Genomic DNA, 21,061 nt, shown 5'->3' with positions numbered 1-21,061 from the left:
GCAGTGTTTCGTTCTGCTGTGCATGGGGTCGCTATGAGTCGGAAACGACTCGACGGCACTTAACAACAACAACAACAACATATATAAATATACCTCTTATTACTTTAATATAGATATTTCATTTTTCCTAAACCTACACAAGCGTACATTAACTTTTGCTTAGTTATAATTAGTATTTATATAATTTTGTATTTATTTCTACCTTTTGAAAGTTTACACCATGTTGAAATTATTATTATTGTCTTTTATGTTACAGTTTCAGTAAACTTTCAAGTTAACATGCCATCATTTTTATTTATTTCTCTTTTTTAAAAGAGATGTATTAAATGGCAGTGAGGTTCTTTGTGCATCATAAACTGAAAAGTGTCCCCACCAAGTTTCATTATCTTGTGTAATTTGCTATGAAAACTCATAACAAAGCCTCCTTCTGAGAGGCTACCAGAGGGAGAGGTTTGTGTGTCATGTGGATTTATAGTTCTGCAGAAATCCATGGAGGGGATCTGGATTTTTGACCTATATCTACCTTCTACAATTATTATATACAAAGTAAAAGTATAAAAGCTAAAAATATGACTCATAAACAAATATGCAGTGAACATGTGTCAAAATTTATTTAACTCATGTCTTAATTACTTGGAGCTGTCATAACAAAAATACCACAGGTAGCTATCTTTAAAGAACGGAAATTTGTCTCACAGTTTGGAGGCTAGGAATCTAAATTTAGGCCTTTGACAGAGCTGAGCTGTGCTGTGTCTGTTTCTAGGAAAAGATAATTCCTTGTCACTTTTCTCACAGCCATGGGTGTTTTTTGGCATACCTTGGCTAATAGATTCTCACATGGCATCATCCCCCGTGTGTTTCTCCATTGTCTTTTTTTCCCTTTTTATGAGACACCACTCAGAAGGGATTAGGACTCTGGAGGTTTAGGACTCACCCTATTCCAGTGTTCCAATATTCTGTAGTCTGAAATTGACCAAACGTGCAATCAAGATATATTGATAATTACTGGTGATTGGAATGCAAAAGTTAGAAACAAAGAAGAATCATCGCTAATTTAAAAATATGGCCTTAGTAATAGAAATGACACCAGAAACCACATGATAGAATTTTGGAAGATCAACGACGTATTCATTGCAAATATTTGTTTTTCCAACAACATAAATGACAGCCATAAACGTGGACCTCTCCCGATGGCAAACACAGTAATCAAATTGACTACATCTGTGGAAAGAGGCAATGAAGAAGTTCAATATCATCATTCAAAACAAGGCCAGGAGCTGTGTAACAGACCATCAGTTACTCCTGTGCAAGTTCAAGTTGAAGTTGAAGAAAATTAAAATAAGCCATTGTGCCTATGAAAGCTAGACAGTGAATAAGGAAGACTGCAGAAGAATTGATGCATTTGAATTGTAGTGTTGGCAAAGAATACTGAAAATACCATGGTGGTCTGCCAGAAGAGCAAACAGATTTGTCTTGTTATTGCTGAAATGCTCCTTAAAAGTGAGAATGGCTAGACTTTGTTTCCCATACTTTGATCATACTGTTAGAAGGGACCTAGAGAAGGATATTGTGCTTGGTAGAGAGTCAGCGAAAAAGAAGAAGACCTTCAACATGATGAATTGACGCAGTGGCTGTGACAAGGTTCTCAAGCATAGCAAATATTGTGAAGATGGTACAGGACTGGGTAGTGTTTTGTTTTGTTGTACATAGGGTCGCTATGAGTCAGAGCGACTAGAGGACTTCTGGTAAAATGGCAGAATAGGCAGACAAGCGACACAGACCTTCTTTAACAAAGAAAAGAGAAACCAATTGACAGCAATATAGAAGATAATCCTGGAGCCTTGAGCTGTGAAAGGAAGTATACAGAAGTGGATTAGGCACCAACTAGTGGAAGAACCTGAATGAAAAGAGTGAGTACGGAGACAGATGGAGCTGAGGACTGTCAGCTACTCTGATGGCACCAACAGCCTGAATATTTGCACATGGTGTTGGGACCTGGGAATTGACCTACAGATCAGCCCTAGTCACCAAGGACTGCAGGGATGACTGCGCTGGTGGCCAGTGATGAGGAAGGGAAACAGCAAAGAGGGGAACAACCTGAGCTGTGGACTTGCAGCTGTCTGGAGGGCACAGCCATTTTGATTATTTACAAGTGGTGGCCATTTTGGAAATTTAAAGTGACTGAGGGCACAGCCACTTTGAAGGTTTTTAGGAGGTGGCTGTTTTGGATATTTAAAGTGACAGCATTCTCATTTGGATTCTAGGGACCTAAGAATAGGCTCTGCTTGCCAAGGACAGCAGGTTCATAAGGGAGGCTGACGACAGGAAAGGAGACAGGTGGTGAATGTATACGTGCTGTCAACTAGCGAATAGAGGTGCACAGTATCTTGATTACTTAGATAAAATCCAAATAAAATAAAGAAAATGAAAATCTTGGGCAAATCACTCCAACATACAATCACCAATCACATATAAACACAAAAATGTCACAATGTCTCAGAGACAACAGAGCATCCCAGTCCACACAAAGAAGCAAGATAAAACAGGAGAAACAAGGGACCAGGATACACACCCAGAACACATCCCTGAGGAAGAAGCAGCATTGGAACTCCCTGATAAGGAATTCAAAGATTTGTATTTAGATATCGTTAAAAGATTGAGAGACAGATCAAGGCAATACTGACAAAATTGAGGAAAACACAAAGAAAACCCTAGAACAATATCAAAAGGCAATACAAGACCAAAATGACAAAATAAATGAAAAATTAGAAATGATAAAAATTTACAGAGAGAAAGCCAAAAGATTAATACAAAATTTTCAGAAATAGATAACACATGTAAAGGGCAAAGGAGTAGAATTGAATCAATGGAAGATGGAATTAGTGAGATTGAAGACAAATATCTGAGTACTTCTTTGGAAAGGGATCAATCCGAAAAATGATCAGAATGAAGAAAGCCTAAGGTTCATGTGGGATACCATCAAAAGAAATAATCTTCATGTAATTGGAATTCCAGAACAGGAAGAGACAAATAAAACCACGGAGAAAATTGCCAAAGATTTGTTGAAAGAGAATTTTCCTGGTATGATAATATATCCATTCAAGAAGCCCAATGAACCCCAAACAGGATAGATCTCAAAAGAAAATCACCAAGACATATCATCATCAAACTCACCAAAACAAAAGACAAAGAAATAATCCTGACAGCACCATGGGAAAAGTGAAAAGTTACCTACAAGGGGGAACCAATAAGACTAAGCTTGGATTTTTTGGCAGAAACTATGCAGGCAAGAAGACAAGAGGATGATATATATAAAACCCTGAAAGAAAAATTTTCCAACCAAGAGTCAGAGCAGACTTGACAACACCTAACAATGACAACTATTCCAGTATGTCACCATCAGTATAACAAAAGAAAAATCTTATTTCCAATCAGGGTCATATTTAAACTTACAGGGGTTAAGTCTTTAATATATCTTTTTTGGGAACACAATTCAATCCATAGGAACTCATTCATGAGAGAACTAGCTGGATAGTGAAGCTGCTATTAAGGCCTTTGGTAGAATGACCTTGGGACCTGTCTAGATTTGGGACACCGGGTTCCAAGGACCCAGCTACAAAGAAGAATTTGCAGAACAGAGGTTCATAGAATCACTCAAGAAAGGTGTGCTGAAATAAATTTATCTTTAACAAGACCTATTAATGCTCTAAAAGACAGTGAAGCTGTAACTTTTGTGGTTATCTTCTCTCTGTGACAATAATCATTTGCATGTCTGTCAGGCAAAAATCTGCAACATAATCTGTAACCTTACAGTATCTTGCCCTTGTTGTTGTTGTTATGTGCCGTTGAGTCAAACCCGACTCATAGCGACTCCTCCTTGGGTTTCCTAGGCAGTATCACTACGGAAGTAGGATTGCCCAACCTTCCTTCCGAGGAGTGGCTGGTGGGTTTGAACCGCCAGCCATCTGGTTAGCAGACAAGTGTCTTAGCCACTATGCTACCAGAGCTCCCCCAGGTGCTGAGAGGGGCACCTAAACGACTGCAAAAACTTGTTATAGCTCAGTGCTCAATACCCTGAGCCACTAATTTGTCTCATTTCTCCTTCACTAAAGTCAATTCCCATAGATATAAATACTAAGTCAGACAAAAATATATTCCCTAGAGAATGAAATAAGCCTTGGGTAGGTCTGTTTGACAATGTTCCAATATGACATTAAAAGGAAATATTTTTTGTCTTATTACCAAGTTTTAGATAACTCTTCTTTATGGTGTCCTCATTTTTTCTTTTCCCTCTTATCATAAGTGTATTAGCAATAGTTACAAGAAGGTCCTCTCTTCCACCCCTTCTTCTTTACTCTGCCAAGTGTTCTAGGAAGGGGTTGTGTGTGTCTTTGCAGGTATGTACCCTGGAACTTCCACGAACCCCAACCAGGACAGTACCAGTTTTCTGATGACCATGATGTGGAACATTTTATTCAGCTGGCTCATGACATGGGACTGCTGGTTATTCTGAGGCCTGGGCCTTACATCTGTGCAGAGTGGGATATGGTGAGTGTGGCTAGATGGGTTTGTGCCTGCCTGGTGTGTGTGAACAGGGGTGGGCTGGCAGGGGATCTGGGGGAAAGTGAACAAAGCAGTTTAGATAAAAATCTAATTCTTGATGACATAGCACCTGTGACTGTATCCAGGATAGATGTCTTTCAGCATAGAGAAGCCCTTAGCTGTTAGTTGCTGGTAAGTCAGCTCCATGGCAGCCCTGTGGATGACATAAAAAAAAAACGTTGCCCAGTCCTGTGCCATCTTCATGGTTGTTGGCATGTTTGAGTCCATTTTTGCAGCTATTATGTAGTGCCTTCCAACCTAGGGACCTCGTCTTCCAGAGGTGCTTAGACTATAAAAAGGAGTTAATGGTGTCTCCTCTGACTACCTCAAAGGGTAGTTGTGAAATTCCAAAAAAACCCCCAAACTCCCTGCTGTTGAGTCAGATCCCACTCATAGCCACCTCTCCTTGGGTTTCTGATGCAGTATTTCCGTAGATAAATCTATACAAAAGGGCTTTGGTTAGCTAAACATTATATCAATGCAGATGGATGTCATTTTCACTGTGTTCTAATTTCTGAGTTCCATAAAAGATATAAATCAGAAAATCCAGCTCAAATATACCTCTTCCATGAAGCTTTTCCCTCTTCTGAGTTCCTTTGATGAAATAGACCTTAAAATGGCTTGCTTCCTTTGTTTATTTATTTTTTTAAATTTTTCCTAGGGGGGATTACCTGCTTGGCTATTAGAGAAAGAATCTATTATTCTCCGTTCTTCTGACCTAGGTAAGTTGTTACTGATGTCTTGGGAGAATTTGTGAAAGCTTAGACAGTTTATACGGAAAGGATCAGATATTTTGAAGGCTGAGATACTTCTGTTCAAACACTAATGGGAGTTTAGTGAAAGTCTAAGTGTTAGTCACCGTCTATCGTGTAGCACCAGCCATTGAACATATAGGAAATTAGACTATTTTGAACTATTTGACCAGATCTTGCTGATAAAACTGGTGACTTGTTGAAGTGGCATTGAGCCCTGTTTGCGGTTGACCTTAATATCTTTACTAGAAGGAGTTTACTGCTTCTCTTCCTATACTCTTAGTATATTATCCTACCAGGGATAGCACCTACCTCATGAAAATGGCAGATAATGTCACTGGATTGTTTGGTAGCTGCATTGCCTTCTATTTCTTTGTTTATTTTTACAAAGTGATAAGAAAATGATAGTTTTTTCTTGTCTTTCTAAACCACCAGAGATTATTTTGCTGTAAACCCAAACGGTCAGAAGGTCCCTAGTTGCATTTCTGTCTTTTGAAGGCTCCGGTTTCTCTTGCTGGTGATGGTGGAGAGGGTGGTTAGTGGTGAAGATTATCTCAGTCACAGCTAAAATTTACTCAGTTCACTGTATGAAAGGCTAGTATTTGATACTTTGTGGATTTCCCTTTTATTATATTACCTTCATGTTTTGTTCTCTTGGTATATTGTTATGCTTTTACATGTATTATCTCCTCTAATCATCACAGCAACTTTATAAAGTAGTACTTATTTCCCATTTGACGGTACAAATATATAACTTCTTAAAATTTAATTTAAACAAAACAAAACACCTACTGTGGTAGAGAAATGGAAACTCTAGCCACTCTTCTAACCATTTGACAAATACTTACTTAATGGTTCCTTGCTGGACACCAAGCTTTGTGACCTAGTAGCAAGGACAGATACCTGGCATAAGGGTCCTTATCCACTGAGGAGCTCGGTTGAGGAGATAACTACCTAACTACCTTGCAGAACAACTTTTATGAGTCCTTTAATGTGTGTGATTGCCCCACTCGAGAATGTAGTTGTTGAATTTAGGTATATCCCCATCTCTGCTGCCACCCTCAGTGCAATAATACTTCACTGGTGTCTCTTCATATGAAAAGGTGTATGATGGTGTTAAACCTGTCTTCTCCAGATTACCTTGCAGCTGTGGACAAGTGGTTGGGAGTGCTTCTGCCCAAGATAAAACCTCTCCTCTACCAGAATGGAGGGCCAATAATAACAGTGCAGGTAACCATGGGCGGTGGGAGGAAGGTTTTCATCTACCCACATTGTATACATGATAGGACAGACCAAGCCTCAAACGTCTCTTTCTTTAAGAGATAATGCCACAGATGGTAGTTTTATTTTAAACTGCTTTTTATGGTGGCATTGCCATTTTTGAGTGCCTACTTGATGCCAGGCTCTCTGCTGGATACCTTACACATGTTATTTGATTCTTCCAACAACACTCTCCTTTTAGATGAAGAAGTTCAAAGATATAAAAGTGACTTAGCCCAGGTCACCCAGCTGGCAGGTGGCAGAATTATTTTGTACCCTAGGTCCACTTAGCCTATAACCTGTTTCCTTTGTCTTATGCCATATTACCTCTGGTTGCATGGATGTGGCATGCATCATAACACTTTGGTGTCTACATTGGTAAGACAGTCAGTTCAGTGTACCTGAGGTAGATATATCCCTTGGAGAGAACAATCATGGGAGAAAGAAGGGCTGTTTATGTACAGGGAGACAGTTCAGGGGGCAGGAGTACATGGAGGGATTGTGGGGATAGGGAAGAGGTAACTATTGGGAGGAAGTGGGAGGGGAGGTGTTGCATTGGGGTAAATTGTAGTCAATGTCATCAGACAACATGTATGTGAACTGCTGTATGGAAAGTGAATTTGCTCTGTAAACTTTCACCCAAATCACAATTAAAAAAAAAAAAAATTTCATGTTGGTATGGAAAGGGATATTGTAAATGGGGCCATTATGTTTTCTATCTGCTTCCTGCCCCCATTCTCCTTCCTTTTTTTTTTTTTTTTTGCCCTGCAAAAGGACTGGTATATTATTGGACAAGTATTTTCCAGATGAAAAACAGGGGTACTTTGTCAATGATTTTTAATATTTGTAAAATTACTTAAGTGAAAAGACTCTAATGTAGAGCCATGTTTACTGGACATTTACTAAGGATACTCTTACTGAAAAGAATCAAAAAACAAACCCTTTGCTGTTGAATCAGTTCTGATTCATGGTGACTCCATGTGTTGCAGAGTAGAACTACTCCATAATGTTTTCTTTTTCTTCTTTTAAAATTGTGATATGGGTAAAATTCCTTTTCCACTCAACAGTTCATACACATTTTGTTCCATGACAGTGATTGCAATACCAACAATGTAACAGCTCTCTTCCCACTCCCTCCCTGTGGTAACCTTTTCCCTGAGTCTTCTTTCCTATGTATTCCTGCCCTCTGAGCTATCTCTCTATGCAAATGCTGCCCTTCTGAGCTCCCATGCTTGATTTTTCTAAAGAGTGCATCTCCCTGGTGTAGTTATTTACCTTGTGTTGTTGTTTTGTTGTTATGTGCTGTTGAGTTGACCCCTCCTTGGGTTTCCGAGGGCGGTATCCCTACGGAAGTGATTGCCCAACCTTCCTTCTGAGAAGTGGCTGGTAGGTTTGAACCGCCAGCTTTCTGATTAACAGTGAAGTGCCTTAGGCACTATGTGCTACCAGAGCTCCCTGTTTACATTGTAGGCCTGTCTATTGCTTGGTTGGAATTTAAACTATGGGAGTGAGTTGGATTCCAGGCTGGAAGAGTGACTCTGGGCCATAGTCTAGGGAGTTTCATCAATCTCTATCAGACCAGGAGGTCTGGTTTTTTTTTGATTTTGAGTTTTGTTCCACATTTTTTCTCCCACTCTACCCAGGATCTACAATTTTTACCCCTTTCTGAATGATTGGTGGTAGTAGCCAGGCACCGTTTAGTTCTGGTCTCAGTTTCATGTAGGCTGAGATTTGCATGGTCCACTAGTCCCTTGGACAAATTATTTCCATTTGTCTTTGATTTTATTCACTCTTCTTTGCTCTGGATAGGGAGGGACCAATTGTTGCATCTTAGATGGCTGCTCACAAGATTTTAAGATCCTTGGCTATAATCTTTACAGAAATAGTTCACCAGGCATTTCTTCCACAGCACCACTGGGTGGGCTTAAACTGCCAACTTTAGATTAGTCATTGAGTGTAGGCTGCACCATTTAGGGACCTGTTGAAAAGAATAAAGTTACATAAAACAGACTGCATCCTAGAAAATCAAGGGGTATAGTGTGGCTCTCCCTAGGGGAGTGTGGTACAGAGTTTCTTCTCAGGAACAGTACTAGGGACAGTTTGTATGGATGGGTCATTGTGGCCAGAGAAGCATGGCTGTTCTTTTGCCCTTCACATGTAGATCAAATGAGTGGTGAGAGGGCTAAGCTAGTCAGCATATCAATTCAAGAAGGAAATGCCTTCTCGAGAGAGGGGCCAGGGTGCTGCTCACAGAGGAGTGTACAAGTCACACCTCAGGGCCCTTTAACCTTATAGGAGCCACATTTACCTGTCTGAAGATGTCAGGTTTTAAACTTGGATATGCCTTTGCTCTGCACAACTTGGTCCTCTTACTTTCTCCTACTCTCAGCGTTTTTTTTTGTTTTTTTTTTTAACTTCTCTTTTTTTGTCCCCACTTCTCACTGAATTACTTTCAGTTTTTACTCACAACTTTTCTACTGCCATTTGGTTATTGAAACCCCATGACACATATAATCAAGTATTAACTGAAAAGGGGAGCAACCGTTGGCTATCTTGGGGACATTTCTTCTTGTATCTATCCTGGCAACCATGGTGAACCCTGAGAGATGACCCTTCTCTCCTTCTAGTGGCATCACTGGGAGGTGCAAGGTGTATGGACTGAACCAGGTAACACTGTCAAAGGGAGTGACACTAAAATGACTGCTATAAAACTTTTGTGTAGTATTTCAGTATAAATTTATACTTTTTTATTAAAATATCCCTGTAGTTAGTTAAGGAGCTCTGGTGGTGTAGTGGTTAAGGCATTTGGCTGCTAACCAAAAGGTTGGTGGTTCAAACCCCAGCCTCTGTGTGGAAGAAAAATGGGGCGATCTGCTTCTGTAAAGATTTACAGCCTTGGAAACCCAGTGGGGGTCGCTATGAGTCGGTATCAACTTGAGGGCAGTGAGTTTGGTTTTTGAGTTTTGGTGGTTAGTTATAACAACGTGTCAATATGCCTACAAGGGTAAAACTCTATACTAATTTACTTTTTTTGAATGTTCTGATGTGGTTTGGAGCTCTGGTAGCATAGTACCTAAGGCACTTGACTGCTAACCAGAAGGCTGGCGGTTTAAACCACCAGCCACTCCTCGGAAGGAAGGTTGGGCATTCCTACTTCCGTAGTGATACTGCCTCGGAAACCCAAGGAGGGGTCGCTATGAGTCGGGGCCGACTCGATGGCAAATAACAACAACAACAACAACAATGTGGTTTGGGCAGAACTGTTATTAGCACCCAATTACAATGATGCTTCGAATCACATGGTTTTATCTGCACAGCACATGTTGTTGTTTTCATTACTGCTGGTGTTTTTATACTCACTGATTTTATAAATTTTTCTTGTGTAGTTACAATATTGTGGTTAGCAGTATTTGCGAACCTTACCAGTAACTTTTTTGAGAATGTTGTTGTTGTTTTGTTATATGCCATTGAGTTAGACCCGACTCATAGCAACCCCTCCTTGGGTTTCCGAGGCAGTATCACTATGTAAGTAGATTGCCCCTTCTTTCTTCCGAAGGGTGGCTAGTGGGTTTGAACCGCCAGACTTCTGGTTAGCAGTCAAATGCCTTAGGCACTATGCTACCAGCGCTCCCGGTAATTAAAGGAAAAGGAGAAGAGTCAACAAAGGCTTCTGCTCAGTTGCTTATAATGCTGTAACTAAGAATGTGGGCAATCTACTTCCATAGTGATACTGCCTTGGAAACCCAAGGAGGGGTTACTATGAGTCGGGTCCGACTTGATGCCATATAACAACAACAACAATAATGTAATTTAATGTAGAAAGCTTTTTCAAAACAATTTTGTCGTTAATATTCATATAATCTAAGAAATATTTAAGCAGTTTACAATTACATTTACCACATATTATTCTGTGATTAAAATTGATAATAAACTAAGGATTCTGTATGGTCTGGTATGGGAGTAGGTCCACGGCAGGGGATGTGGCACAGTGAGTTACAGCACTGGTGACAACAACCCTAATGATGCCACTGCCTTCTCTTGCTCTCAGTTCCACATGTCTGAATCCTACCTTGTTCATTTTGCATCTTAATGATTAAGAAAATATTAGGAAGAACAGAAAAATATAAGAAAACAGAAAAAAAATGTCACCCAAACTGCAGCAGTCAGAAACAAAGCTCTTTCTTTTTTTTTTACAACGTTCAAACTATGTGACCAATTTCCTATCTGGCTTTTTTCAGTTTGTCCTATGTCATTAGCATTTTTTCATATCATTAAAAATTCTTTGTACATCATCTTCCATGTCTTTTAAGGTGCAGCTGTCAGACATGCTTCTTCTGTCAGCGAGCCTTCCTAGTTGACTTAATTGGCTTTCATTGGACTCTCAGAAACCTCAGTTGGTGCCTCAGGTTGTGAAGTACTTGTCCTTTACTTAGTTTTATCTTTGACCAGGTGTATCTTTCTCTCTTAGCCTCCCCACACTTCTGCTTGCCAGCCATGAAATTGTATCACATGCCTACTGAGTGGTCTGGAATTGACTAGAGGGCAATGGATTTGACAAGAAAGAATTAGAGGATTTATAGACTGTGTTTCTGTGTATAGCCTTCTGTGAGATCTGGTTTCTGTCTCTGTATCAGTTCAGGTCAAGGGGGAGAAAATAATGGCTATACTCAGTTCACAATATCGGTATTCTGTCTGGGTGCCCAAAGCCCTAGAGTTTGAGGGGTGTGTGGAGGAGCTGTGTTTATGCACCAAGGGCAAAAATGAGTCAGGCCAGAAGGCTCAATCCTGCATGAAGGTGTTTAGGGCCCTTAACACTTTTGTCTTAGAGCTGTAGGAAGCCTTATGATTCAGCCAAGTATAAAGAAAGATATTTTTCTTCTGGAGAGATTGGCTAAACCAGTGTCACTTGTGATGGTTTGCATGTTTGGAAGTTCATCACAGTTTGTACCAAGACCACACTTAAAGTAAGCAAAGCCACAAACACCTACTGATAATATCTAAGGAGAAAAATAATTAGGAGTGGGTGACTTTCACGTACAATTTTACTTCATCCAGTTAATGGAATATGTGCCATGAGGCAATAGCCCTGTTTATACCTGTAGTTGTGAAAGATTAATGCACTTTAAAAGTCTGTAGTCTATATTCTGGAAAAAGGGCTCACAAACTTTAGTCCCTGTGGGGCAAATTTGGTTCAGTGCCTGGTTTTGTAGTAAAAGTTTTATTGGAATACAGCTCATTTGTTTACATACTGTCTATGACTGCTTTTGCACTATAACAGCAAATGTTGAGTAGTTGTGACAGAGAATATAGGCCTACAAACTCAAAATATTTATGATCTAGCCCTCTGTTGAAAAAGTTTGTTGGCCTCTACTCTAGAGAAATCAGTGTTCCATTTGAATTTCACTGTGATTTGTTTGTGTGGCTTTTCAAGCCCTTTTAGTTTCCATTTGTTTGTAAGCATCTGTTTTTTTCCAACTGGCAATGATTTAGAACTAAAGTGCGCTACTAGTTGCATGCTTAGAGAACACATAGGTTCTCCTGCTATGCGATGTCCTTGTGTTAGACTGGGTTCTCTAGAGAAACAAAACCAGTAAAGCTTATATATATAGAGAGAGAGAGAGAGAGAGAGAGAATGAAAGAGAGAGAGAGAGAGAGAGAGAGAGAGATTATTCCTAGGAAAATGGCTCACACACTTATAGAAGCTGACAAGTCCAAAGTTCCTGGATCAAACGTCAAGCTGGAGGCTTTTCCTGACTCTTGCAGCCACAGGGGCTGAGGAGCTCAGAGCTGGCAGGCAGTACACCGGCTGTTGACTCCAGTGAATGATGAATCCAAGATCTCCAGGCCAAATGGTGGATTGTTCACTCACGGACAGTTGTAGGCAGCACAACAGAATCCCGATCCACAGAAGAATGTCTCTTTTCCCAGTATGTCCACAGATATACTGGAAGCAGGCCACACCCTAGGGAAACTCCCTTTCAATGGATTGGCTGCTCAAAACATATACATCTGATCCCATCATGGGAACAACCCATATCACAATTGCTTAAACCACACAAAATTGTGGTCTAGCCAAATTGACACATAGCTCCAACTATCACAGTCCATCCCTTGTCAACTTGGCAGTTGTATACATCTTCTTAACCATATATAATCTTTAAATAAGGACAATTATAAAGTCATATTTGCACCTAAATGATACACTAACACATGTTAGCAAAACTCATTAACCTTATTTACATTTCACAGTTCGTAACAGAAGGAAACAAAAATATTTGATGCACATATACAATGAAGAAGTATAACAATCATGGTCCTTGTTTCTGCAGTTGGTCACGTGGTCATAGCTGGTATTGAGAACTACCTTCTTCCGCCACCCATTCTGTATTTCCCTAGCCCTCAGCAAGCACCTCAGCTGGTCGTGGTTCTTTGCCTAGTGAGGTGACCCAAACCTTCATTCCTGAAGGGTCTGAGCCATTAGTAGTCATATCAGAATTGGGTTGCTGTAATTTTCCATTGACTTTAATCACAGGGCATGGTAGTACTAAGAGACAACCTAAAGAATCTCCTGTATTCCAGACATGTTCTTCTTTACTTCCATTATGTAATGTCAATCCAATTTCCTCTTGGTGATCAGGATCTATCACACCAGATAGTATAGTAATGCCCTTCTTTGTCTATTGATCCAGAGGAATGAGGAAGCCAAAATGACCAGGTGACATTCTTAATTTCCAGTTCAATGCAATCATTATTGTGTCTCCAGGTGGGAGTGTTCCTCCCTTTGAGACTAGTGCCACTCTGACAAGAATATACCATAAATCGGATGACTTCAACAAATAGGAGTTTATTCTCTTACAGTTTGGGAGGCTAGAAGTCCAAATTCCAAGTGCCAGGCTCTAGGGGCTGTGTGAAAGCCCCTCGACCTTGGGCTTCAGCTCTGCCTCTTGCTCCCAGCCCGCTGAAGCTAGAGGCATCTCTTCCCTCAGGCAGCTACTCACTGCTGAGGCTAACAAGCTCAAAGTCAATGAATAAAATGGCACAGTCCCGATGTTACCAAACCATACAGCAGGCCATTAATTTTAGTCCATTGTAAGTCCCAAGGTTGGCAGATCATGGCAGGCTACTGAACAACAACATGGCTACATGCAGGGTTCAAGCGTGCCATAGTCTAGAGACTGTTCCCAAAGCTACTTCTTATATTTGGAAAGCAGACCACTTACTCAAGGCAGTTACTCAGTTGCTTGTGGTAGAGCCCACCATGGAGTTGATTACCAGTCTCATCATGGGGAGTAACTACCACCAGCTGCCCAGCCACTCATGCAGGCCTAGCCAAATTGACACACAAACTTAACCACCACATATACTATTTACAAAAGCCAACTTTTGCCTCCATGGGAATGCTATCACCACTAATTGAGAATGTGGACTTCAGAGCAAGGTTTCCCATCCTTGACACCATTGACATCTTGGATTGACATCTTTGGCTATCTGTCAGACTGCTTGTAATAGAAATATTTGGGTGAGAAAATCAACAGATGATTTTTTGTTTCCTCTGTTTTCTTTTAGTTTTTCTCCATTGCAGTGCAGTGGATTACTTGGTGTTCTGGTTACCTTAGTACCACTCTGACAGGAATATACCACAAATGAGATGCTTGAACAAACAGTTTATTCTCTTACAGTTCAGGAGGCTTTAAGTCCAAGTTCAAAGTGCCAGGCTCTAGGGGCTGGGTGAAAGCCCCTCAGCCTTGGACTTCAGTTCTGTCTCCAGCTTCCAGCCCACTGAAGCTAGAGGCTTTTCTTCACTCAGACAGCTGCTGGCTGCTGAGGCTGCCAAGCCTAAGGTTGACAAGTAAAAAGGCACAGTCCCGATGTTAAAAACCACTTGGCAGGCCATTCAAGTCCATTGTAAGTCCCTAGGTCAGCAGAGCATGGCAGGCTGCTGAACAACGACACGGCTACATGCAGGGTCCAAGCATGCCATAAGCTAGAGACCATTCCCAAAGCTGCTGCTTATATATAGGAAGCAGACCCCATACCCAAAGGCAGTTACTCAGCTGCTCATAGTAGCTTCCACCATGGAGTTGATTACCAGTCTCATCATGGGGAATACTACATCCAGCTGCCCAGCCACTCAACCAGGCCTAGCCAAATTGACACAAAAACATAACCACCACACTTGGTATGGCTTTTCTAGCCCTAGTGTTTGTAACTTCCACAGGTTTACTGGGGGGGACCATGCAAATGAGGTGTGTAGAACTCTGATGTTGGGATTGGTTAGTTTTGTCACTCTGCCAGCCTTCCTAGAGGCAGAAATGGGATCTCACTGCCATCAGGAGAGAGAAAAGCTGGAGGTGAAGTAGAGTGCATCCTTGGACCTGAGGTCCTTGCACTGGATCTCCTTGGCAGAAAGGCCCATCAGAGAGAGAGACCTGGCAGAGAGAGATGCCTGGCTGAGAGAGATGGCTGGCTGAGAGAGATGCCTGGCTGAGAGACAGTGTCAGAGGAACCAAGAAGCAGGAGACAGAACAGTGGGCTTTCTGGCCCATGGAGTGAGAACGATGAATGCCTTGAGCATGAGGCTTGCTGGTGGAATGGGGTACACAGAAGTGTATCTATTGGCAGAGCTAAAAGAGGTTTGTAACACTTGCCCAAGCAGGACAGAGGCCAGGCCAAAAGGCCAAGGGGCAGAGAGGCATGTCTGAGGGCACACCAGAGGGAAGACTGTCCTGATTGAAGAACTGTATCCTGAGTGCATTCCTGAACCTGAATTGTAGCCTGTTACTTCCCTAACAAAACCCATACTTGTGAGTATTGTCTGTGAGTTCTGTGCAGCCATTGCAACAAATTATTGAACCCAGCAGACAAGTAGTGAGTGCTGTGGGAGGATTGGTAAAAGGCTGGAGGGTGGCAGCATGTTTGGCCTCAAAGGAATAACTCTTGGGCTGTTGATGGTGATTCTGTTTCCCCCTTGTGAGACTGGAAGAGATCAGAAGATGCTGCCTGTAGCATCTATTATGAAATATTTCTGCTGTGCTATTGATGTTAGTTGCCATTGAGTGAATTCCAACTCATGGTGACCCCATATGACAGAGCAGAACTGCTTGGTAGGGTTTTCTTGGCTATAATCTTAACAGAAGCAGATCACTAGGCCTTTTCTTCTATGATAACACTAGGTGGGTTTGAACTACCACCGTTTAGGTTAGCAGTTGATTTCTGCCATGTGAATATATAATGATACTTGAAATATCCATTATAGGGGAAACTATCACTGCATTCTAAGGAGCTCTGGTGGTGTAGTGGTTAAGGCATTTGGCTGCTAACCATAATGTCATTGGTTCAAATCCACCAGCTGCTCCATGGGAGAAAGAAGAGACAGTCTGCTTCTGTAAATATTTGTAGCATTGGAAACCCAATGAAGGTCGCTGTGAGTTAGAATCAAATCAGTGGCAGTGAGTTTGGTTCTTTTGGTATCGCTACATTTTGAGACCTAATTTGGTGTTTGTATTTGTTTCCTTTTTTCTGGAGGGGATAGTCCAAAACAAAACAAAACAAAACAAAAAAACTCATAGCAACCCCCATTGGGTTTCCAAGGCTATAAATCTTTACAGAAGTAGATTACCCCATCTTCCTCCTGCAGAGCAGCTTGTAGGTTTGAACCACTGACCTTCTGGTTAACAGCCAAATGCCTTACTCTGTGTGTCACCAGAGCTCCTTGGAGGGTATAGTATAAGGTAAGATTTCATGCCAAGTTGCTTTTTGGAAAATGAGTTTTGAGGACTGAGAGTAGGAGATATATTAGGTGATCATAAACCTTATCATCTCAGCAGTTGCTCAGATATTTTCCCAAACAGAAACTTGCCTTAGAATGGCTACATTGGAATCTCCTGATGTTTCCTTTCTCTCTTTTAATTTGCAGGTAGAAAATGAATATGGCAGCTACTTTACCTGTGATTATGATTACTTGCGTTTCCTGCAGAAGCGCTTCCGCTACCACCTAGGTGATGATGTGCTTCTGTTCACCACCGATGGGGCAAATGAAAGATTTCTGCAGTGTGGGACACTGCAGGGCCTCTACGCCACAGTGGACTTTGGATCAGGTCAGTTTTTGTAACAACAGAAAACACAGCTAAGGCCATTCGGGCTTGGGCTTTTTACTCAGTTCATCACTCTGGGCAGCTATTATTTTTTTTACCCCTAAACTTTATTTATTTTGTTTTTGTTTTTGTTGAGAATATATACAGAAATGTATACCCATTCAACCATTTCTACGAGTGTGATTTAGAGACATTGATTACATTCTTTGACTTAGACATCCTTTCTCACCCTATTCTGAGTTGTGCCTTTCTCATTAATGTAAACTCACTGCCCCCTATGGTTTCTTTATCTTTGGAGTTGCTGCTGCCAATTTGATATGGATAGTTCTTAAAAGAGCATAATGCTCAAGGCAAACATGTTTTTACTAGTTAAGCTAAACTATTGTTAAGTTTTAAGAATATTTTAGGGGATATTTTAGGTTTAAAGATTAAAGATTATCTCAGGATAATAGTTTTAGGGGTTCATCCACCTTCCATGGCTCTAGAAAGTCTAGAGCCCATGAGAATTTGAACTTCTGTTCTACATTTCCCCCCTTTTGATCAGTATTCTGTGGAATCTTTGGTCAAAATGTTCAGTAATGGTAGCTGGGCAATATCCAGATCTCCTGGTTTCATGGCAAAGGAGGTAGTTGTTCCTGGAGGCAATTAGCCATACATTCCACATCTTCCTCCTGCTACTGATTCTTCTTCCTTTTTTGTTCCAGATGAATAGAGACCAGTTGTTGTACCTTGGATTGCATGGGCAGCTGTTTTAAGTGGCGTGGGCATACTGAATGAGATTCCTCAAGTTTTTTACCTTTATTGAGTATATAGTTGTTGTTAGTTGCCACTGAGTTGATTCTGACTCATGGCTACCTTACATACAACAGAATGAAATGTCACACAATCCTGTATCATCTTAATGATAAATCAGTATGTTTGAATCCATTTTTGCAGCCATTGTGTCACTCCCTCTCGTTGAGGGGTCACCTCATTTTCATTGCCCTCCACATTACCACTCATGATATCCTTCTCTAGCATTCGGTCTTCCCTGATGATACCCCGCAGTGTATTGGACAGTATTCTGTTGTAATCCATAGGGTTTTCATTAGCTTATTTTCAGAAGTAAATTGTTAGGCCTTTCTTCCTATTCTTAGTCTGGAAGCTCCATTGAAATCTGTCCACCATGGGTGACCCTGCTGGTGTTTGAAATACTGGTGGCATAATTTCCAGCATCACAGCAACATGCAAGCCACTACAGTATGACAAACTGACAGACGAATGGTGGAAATATAATAGTAATAATGGAATACACACTGTTATCTTCACCCAAATCACAATTAAAAAAAAAAGGGGGGGGGGAGAATACACACCCTTCTGTTGCAAAGGCTTATGTTAGCTGATCTGTTATGGTCTTTAGGCCAAGAGCTTACAGGATAGCAACATCACTGTTGTTTTATTTTCAGCACTGGCCGAGCTAGCCTGGTATGAGGAGTCCTGCTCTATTAGTAGTACTGCTCTATTCAAAGATGTGGGAGTGGTGGAAGCAGTTCCACCTGTGAGAAGCTCTACCCTGGAGCAGGTTGCTGCTTTCAGGTTCTATGTCTGGGATTTGCTACTTTGCTGCTCTTCTCTATTCACCCCATCCTCCCATCTTGGAAGGATGCTTGGGGCTGTGTTGTGGCTGAACTTCGATTAAGATCAGCCATTTCTGGGTATCCTTGGCCTGTCAGCTCTTCAAGTGCAATTAACCAGTTGTCACATCATTTCTGACTCGTGACAACCTCTTGTGTGTCAGGGTAGAACTGTACCCCACAGGGTTTTCAATGGCTATTTCTAAGAAGTAGTTGCCAGGCCTTTCTTCCAAGGCATCTCTGGATAGACTCAGACCTCTAACCTTTTGGTTAACAGCTGAGCACTTTAACCATTTGCACCATCCATGGACTCCTGAACTTACTGTATATTTCTGTTATCTTCTTGCATAGCACATAACATTGATCTGTGAAGAGCTGGAGGTGGTTTGGTAGATGATACAAAATCAGTTAGCCTCACTTGCAAGCTCCAGAAGTTCCACACATGAGTCTTGAGTGGGCAGGCACTGTAACTAGGATGCTTCTGGACCGAGTATATGTTCAAAGAGTCTTCTTTTAGGTTGAGAGCAGTTTTCATAAGGCTCATAACAGATAAATGTAATGTGTGATGCTGAATAGGATTCTGGACTAGCCTTATTTATTTATTTGTTTTTTGGCTCTTGAGACATTTGCTATCTTTGAGTAAATTCTATAGGTTAGATAATAGTATTGTATTGATGTTAATTTCCTGATTTTTGTAATTGTGTTGTATTTATTTATAGATGACCCTTGTTCTTAGGAAAGGCACACTGAAGTATTTAGCGATAAAGGGCCATCCTGTCTGCAACTTACTCTCAAATGGCTCAGAAAAAATATATAGAGAGGGAGATAAATGGATAAATGTGGTAAAATGTTAACAATGGACAAAAGGGATATGAGCGTTCTTTATCTTATTCTTAAAATTTTTCTATAAGTTGGAAATTATTTCAAAATAAAAAGTTATGAAAAAAAAAAAAAAGACCAGGTCTTCAAACAGTGTAAAGACCTGCTGTTTTCCCCTCTGAGGTGCCAGACGCTTGAGCCTATTCTTTATACACATCACACAGCCAACAATAGCCCTCTCTTGCGAGAGAAGTACAAAAGACTAAAATGTGGAAATTAGACTGACGTTGCATTTTTAAAGAGGTTTTTCTGCAGTACACACACACACAGAAGAAAAAGAAATAAGGAAAAAAAAAAAAAAAAGAGCGCTCACCTTGGGTGGATTGATCATTTCTAGGAACATGATACATTACACAGAGCATTTTGTGATGAAAAAGCTCATCTGCAAAGAGCTGCAGAGGAAGTGGCCTGCTTGTTTCCTCCTGCTTTGGCGTGCTTCCTATCACAGTGATGAAAGGGTGTTGTATTTTTCTGCTAAGAGGAGCAAATTGAAGATTATTATGTGTTTGTTTTATGCATTATTTGTATGTGAGGTAAGAGCACGATTGTTACTGTTGTGAGTTGAGGAATGGACCACACTGTGCCTGGGGCTGATGGCCCTCCAGCAAGGGGCCTGTTTTGGTTACCTCATGCTGCTCTAACGGAAAATACCACAAATGGAATGGTTTTAACAAACAGGAGTTTATTCTCTTACAGTTTTGGAGGCTAGAAGTCCAAGTTCAAAGTGCCAAGACATAGGGGCTGAGTGAGAGCTCCTTGACCTTGGTTTTCAGTTCTGCTTCTTGCTCCCAGCATGCTGAAGCTGGAGGCTTTCTTCATTCAGGCAGCTGCTGGCTTCTGAGGCTGACAAACCCATGGTTGACAAGTAAAAAGGCACAGTTCCAATATTACCAAACCACACAGCAGGGCACTAATTCAACTCCATTAACAGTACCAAGATTGGCAGACAACATGGCAGACCATTGAGATAAAAACTTGGCCAAATGCAGGGTTCAAGCATGCCAAAAAGCTACAGACCATTCCTGAAGTTTCTTCTTATGTACTGGGAGCAGACCACATCCCAAAGGCAGCTACTCAGCTGCTCAGAGTAGATTCCACCATGGAGTTGATTACCAGTCTCATCATGGGGAATACTACAACCAGCTGCCCAGCCTCTCAAAACCAGGCTCAGCCAAGTTGACCCATAACCTTAACTACCACAGAGCCTTTGTTGGTTTCATTCATTTGTCTGGAAGAGGATGGGCCATTGTCTGGGGGTCAGATCTCAGGAGGCTCATGAGAACAGTTTTAAAGATCTGAATATATATCAGTGTCCTCCAGTTTAGTCACGTCAACCCTGATTCATGGCAACCCACGTGTGTCACAGTACAGCTCTGTTCCATAGGGTTTTCAATGGCTGTTTTTAGTAAGAGAATTATCAGACCTTTTTTCCAAGGCACCTCTTGGTGAACTTGAACCTCCAACCTTTTGGTTAGCAGCCCAGTGTACTAACTGCACCACCTAGGGACTCCATTACCACCCTATGGATATAATAAGTATCACAAACTGAATGGTAGAAAACAACAGAAATTTATTGTCTCACAGTTCTGGAGGTTAGCGGTCCAAAATTAGGGTGTCAGCAGGGCCATTCTTTCCAAAGTCTCTGGGGGAAGAACCTTCCTTGTCTCATCCAGCTTCTAGTAGACATTCCTTGGCTCCATGGCAGCATAACTCCAATCTCTGCCTCTGTCTTCACATAGTATTCTTTCTTACGCATCTGTCTCTTTGTATCTGTTGTTGTTGTTGTTATGTGCCGTCGAGTCAAACCCGACTCATAGCGACCCCTCCTTGGGTTTCCGAGGCAGTATCACTACGGAAGTAG

General features: G+C 41.2%; 1 protein-coding gene across 1 annotated transcript in view; it reads left to right on the top strand.

The window, feature by feature from the left end:
- The window catches only part of GLB1 (galactosidase beta 1), a 131,645-nt gene that overhangs the window by 17,407 nt on the left and 93,177 nt on the right, over window positions 1-21,061 (top strand). The window contains exons 3-6 of the mRNA XM_007948665.2: window positions 4,398-4,548; window positions 5,264-5,324; window positions 6,490-6,584; window positions 16,531-16,711. Coding sequence (XP_007946856.2) covers window positions 4,398-4,548; window positions 5,264-5,324; window positions 6,490-6,584; window positions 16,531-16,711 — 488 coding nt within the window. The remainder of the gene's footprint in view (window positions 1-4,397; window positions 4,549-5,263; window positions 5,325-6,489; window positions 6,585-16,530; window positions 16,712-21,061) is intronic.

Source organism: Orycteropus afer, unplaced genomic scaffold (genome assembly GCF_000298275.1).
Source record: "Orycteropus afer afer isolate SDZICR_OR568_19922 unplaced genomic scaffold, OryAfe1.0 scaffold00218, whole genome shotgun sequence".
Taxonomy (NCBI): Eukaryota; Metazoa; Chordata; class Mammalia; order Tubulidentata; family Orycteropodidae; genus Orycteropus; species Orycteropus afer.
Note: the sequence above shows the minus strand (reverse complement) of the source record. Positions and strands in the feature narration are given on the sequence as shown.